The following is a 3,720-nucleotide window of genomic DNA, read 5'->3' on the forward strand; positions in this document are numbered from 1 at the left end:
ACAAGAGGAGCTATTGCCTTTATTGCTCCAAGCCAACAGCAAAAATCTCACGACACCTTCAAACTGTTCATCGCAATAAACCAGATGTTGCAAAAGCACTCTTTTATCCACAAAATTCCAAAGAACGGCGAGTTCGTCTGGCCGTTCTAAGGAATAGAGGAAACTTTTCTCACAATACAGATGTGGTGAGGGAAGGAAGAGGAGACCTTGTTGCACGTTACAGAACAAAAGACATTAGAAATGGGAAAGACTTTATCCACTGTATCCATTGTCAAGGTCTGTACTAAAAAAAAACACTGTGGAAACATATCAAAACATGTAACGAGAAGCCAGGAGAGGATGAACCTAGAGTGGGGCGAAAAAGAGTTAGGTCCCTCTGTGCTCTGACAACGCCCGTCAGTTGTGAGATAAGTGAAGGCCTGCAGAAAATACTAACACACATGAACTATGACGAAGTGTCAAATGTTGTTCAGAATGATAAATGCATTCTGCAGCTTGGACAATATATGTTCAATAAGCTAAAAAATAAAGGGAACAATTATGATGACTATATACGACAGAAGATGAGAGAAGTTGGAAGAATGGTCCTCGTAGCTCAAGATGTTACACCACTGAAGAAAGTGAAGGAGTTCTTCATTCCTAAAAACTTCCTACATGTTATATCTGCAGTGAAGAAGGCAGCAGGATATGATCCTGAGACCAACACATATCAAACTCCATCTTTAGCGCTCAAGCTCGGCCACAGTCTAAAAAAAATATCCAGTATTGTTGAGAGCGATGCTATGATGTTTGGTGATGATATCACAGCAGAATATGCCAAAAGGTACAGAGCTATACATGACAGCAGATGGGAAGAGTACATCTCCTCCGGAGCACTAAACACTCTTAAGGAGGCCAAGTGGAATATGCCACAGGTGTTGCCCTTTACCAATGACGTGAAGCTCTTGAACTTTTACATGGAAAACCAACAACATGTTTCAGAGAGAATGCTAAGAATCTCCCCCACTCCAGAAAACTATGCTGCCCTGGCTAAGGTAACTCTTGCTTTGGCCATTACATTCAACAGACGAAGAGCAGGAGAGGTTTCACGGATGTTACTCACTGCCTTTAGGTCCCGGAACAAGTCAGTGTTGCATGATGATGTGGCTATCTGCTTGACTCCATTCGAAAGGAAGATGTGCGAGTGTTTTGCGAGAGTGGAGATCCGAGGGAAAAGGGGGAGGATGGTCCCTGTCTTGTTAAAACCATCTATGGTGGCTGCTATGGAGCTGCTAGCTGAGTTGCGTGAAAGCTGCAGTGTACCGAGTGATAATTTATTCATGTTTGGAAGACCAGAAGCCTTGTCAGCCTACAGAGGGGGCGAGTGCCTTCAAAAATATACCAAACTCTGTGGTGCCAAACACCCTGAAGCACTGACTTCAACAAAGCTTCGAAAACATATTGCTACAATGTCACAGGTCTTGAACCTTGAGGAAAATGAGTCTGACCAGCTGGCCGACTTCTTAGGTCATGATATTCGCATCCACCGACAGTACTATCGATTGCCCCAAGGAACTCTGCAGCTTGCTAGAATGAGCAAAGTGCTCCTGGCCATGGAGAGAGGGACTGTGTCGCAGTACAAAGGGATGACATTGGATGATATTGAAATTGACCCTGAAGGTTTGGGCATGTTCTTAATTTTGTAATCTTTTTCTTTTTCTTTTCTTCATTTATTTTAATCTTTGTTTTTATAGATGCTGTACTAGATTCTGCCTGTGAGATTCAGAATGCTTCTGATTTAATTTAGAATATTTTTTACTTGTCTTGTTTTTTTTTGCCAGAGAAAATACCACAATCCAATGAAGGAGAGTCCAGTGACCCTTCAGAAGATGAGTGTACCAGTAGTGAAATGGAACACATAATGGACACATCTACATCATCAGCACCAGCACGTGCTGCTACTCCTCCTATACAAGGTTAATACTTACAACATGCATTGCAAAGAGAATGATGATCATTGTGAAGCTATGAAGCTAATCTCTCTTAATACAGAAGTTCACATTTATACAGAATGGACATATTTACTTTTTGGTGCTTCACTTTCTAAACCATTAACATGCTGTGAAAGCAGCATTCAAACTGGAAGACAACTCCGAAAAACATATCTTACACTTAAAATACTAACAGCATAATGATAGCTTTGACCTTCCAGTAATAAAATATACTGATAACAATCCACTGTGTTACAGAGCCACCTGTTTGGAGTTCACAAGGCTTTTTTCTCCCCCTTCCCTTAAGGCTACCACAAGGGAAAAAATCTTCATGATGATGGCTTTATTTGCATGTCTTACAGTATTATTACATACATACAAGCTGCATTTATTCTTTTCTTCACAGAACCAGCAGAAAAACGCAGCAGACGCAAATGGCAATCAGGAGAAGTTCGTTCTGTGGAGAAACACCTGATGAAATTCATCAGAACATTCACAGTTCCTGCCAAGCGTGACTGCATGCTTTGTCTGCAAAATGAACCCGAGACACTGAAGGAACGAACATGGACTGATGTAAAAAACTATGTGAGAAACAGAATTACTGCACTGAAAAGGCAGAATACTTAAATACTTACCTGTCTTTTGTCTACCATGTTCATAAGATAACCATCTAAAAGGTAAGCTAAACAATGTTCAGTTATTCAAGAAATTTTGAAGTTATGAAATGTTTAAAATTAGTTTAAAAAAAAGATTAATTTTATGTTTAAAAAAATGTTTATTACATTTATTTAGCCTCACCGGGCTTCTTTTATGTACTTAACATAAGCACAGAGAGATGTGTTAAAAGACAATTGTTAAAATCTGTACACTGGTACAAGTTTCAGAGCTGGAGAGTCCCTCACGTTTTGAATGTTGGGCACTTACAAATGTTGTTGTAAGTGCCCTTTTGATTTTAATTAAAGATCAGTGAGGCTGCAACAAATGTCATTCTCTTCAAACTTTATTGCCTTTAACCATCTTCATATGCTTTCTGTTGATTCTCTGAAAATTAACACAATGTCAGGAAGCTCTGCCCCTAAACTCAAATGACTCCCCTGAGGCATATCTTAGGGTTTGGAATCTCTGTGTTGTGGCCATTTGTCAATAACAAGAATATAAGAAGTCCACACCAACTCTTCAAGTCATGAAAACAATCAAAAGACCAGTGCTACACCATAGATGTGTGGAGTGCAGGTGTATTCTGGTCCATTACCAATGCCCTACAAATATCCCTTGGTGCCCAAATGAAATAAATACACACAAACAAGAAAACAGCATAACAATAAACAGAATACTAGCAAAAATTTAATCACATAGAATTCAAGTAAATCAATTCCAAGTAATCAAATCCAAATACTAACTAAACAATACAAAAAACTAATAATAAATAAATAAATAGCTCCAACAACCTGGCTTGCAAAAATAAGACCCCAAAGATTACTTCTATCAGACTCTGTGTACAGCCCAAGTCCCCTAAAGTGTCTTAAATAAGATTTGTCCCCAAAGTGCAGATTAGAAGTCAGACTGGAAAAAATATGCTTCAATCCAAAATATCAAGTGATTTTGGGAATGAGGGCATCACTCCACATCTCAAAATGCTGGCAGCTTCTCTCTAAACCATTCAGAAAGTGGTGTCCACAAAGGTAGGGAGTTGTGTCATCCGACCACAAAGGTGGCCTAAGTAGGTATGTGTGTGTGTGTGTGTGTGTGT

At 39.5% G+C, this 3,720-nt stretch overlaps 1 protein-coding gene across 1 annotated transcript; it reads left to right on the plus strand.

Moving 5' to 3' along the window:
• LOC142397116 (uncharacterized) lies at positions 1–3,039 on the plus strand. The gene is made up of 3 exons (XM_075480468.1): positions 1–1,659; positions 1,821–1,955; positions 2,377–3,039. Exons 1-3 carry the CDS (start codon positions 441–443, stop codon positions 2,595–2,597), a joined length of 1,575 nt encoding a protein of 524 aa, XP_075336583.1. The 5' UTR covers positions 1–440; the 3' UTR covers positions 2,598–3,039.
• Positions 3,040–3,720: the final 681 nt, after the last annotated feature.

This window comes from Odontesthes bonariensis, chromosome 13, assembly GCF_027942865.1.
Source record: "Odontesthes bonariensis isolate fOdoBon6 chromosome 13, fOdoBon6.hap1, whole genome shotgun sequence".
Taxonomy (NCBI): domain Eukaryota; kingdom Metazoa; phylum Chordata; class Actinopteri; order Atheriniformes; family Atherinopsidae; genus Odontesthes; species Odontesthes bonariensis.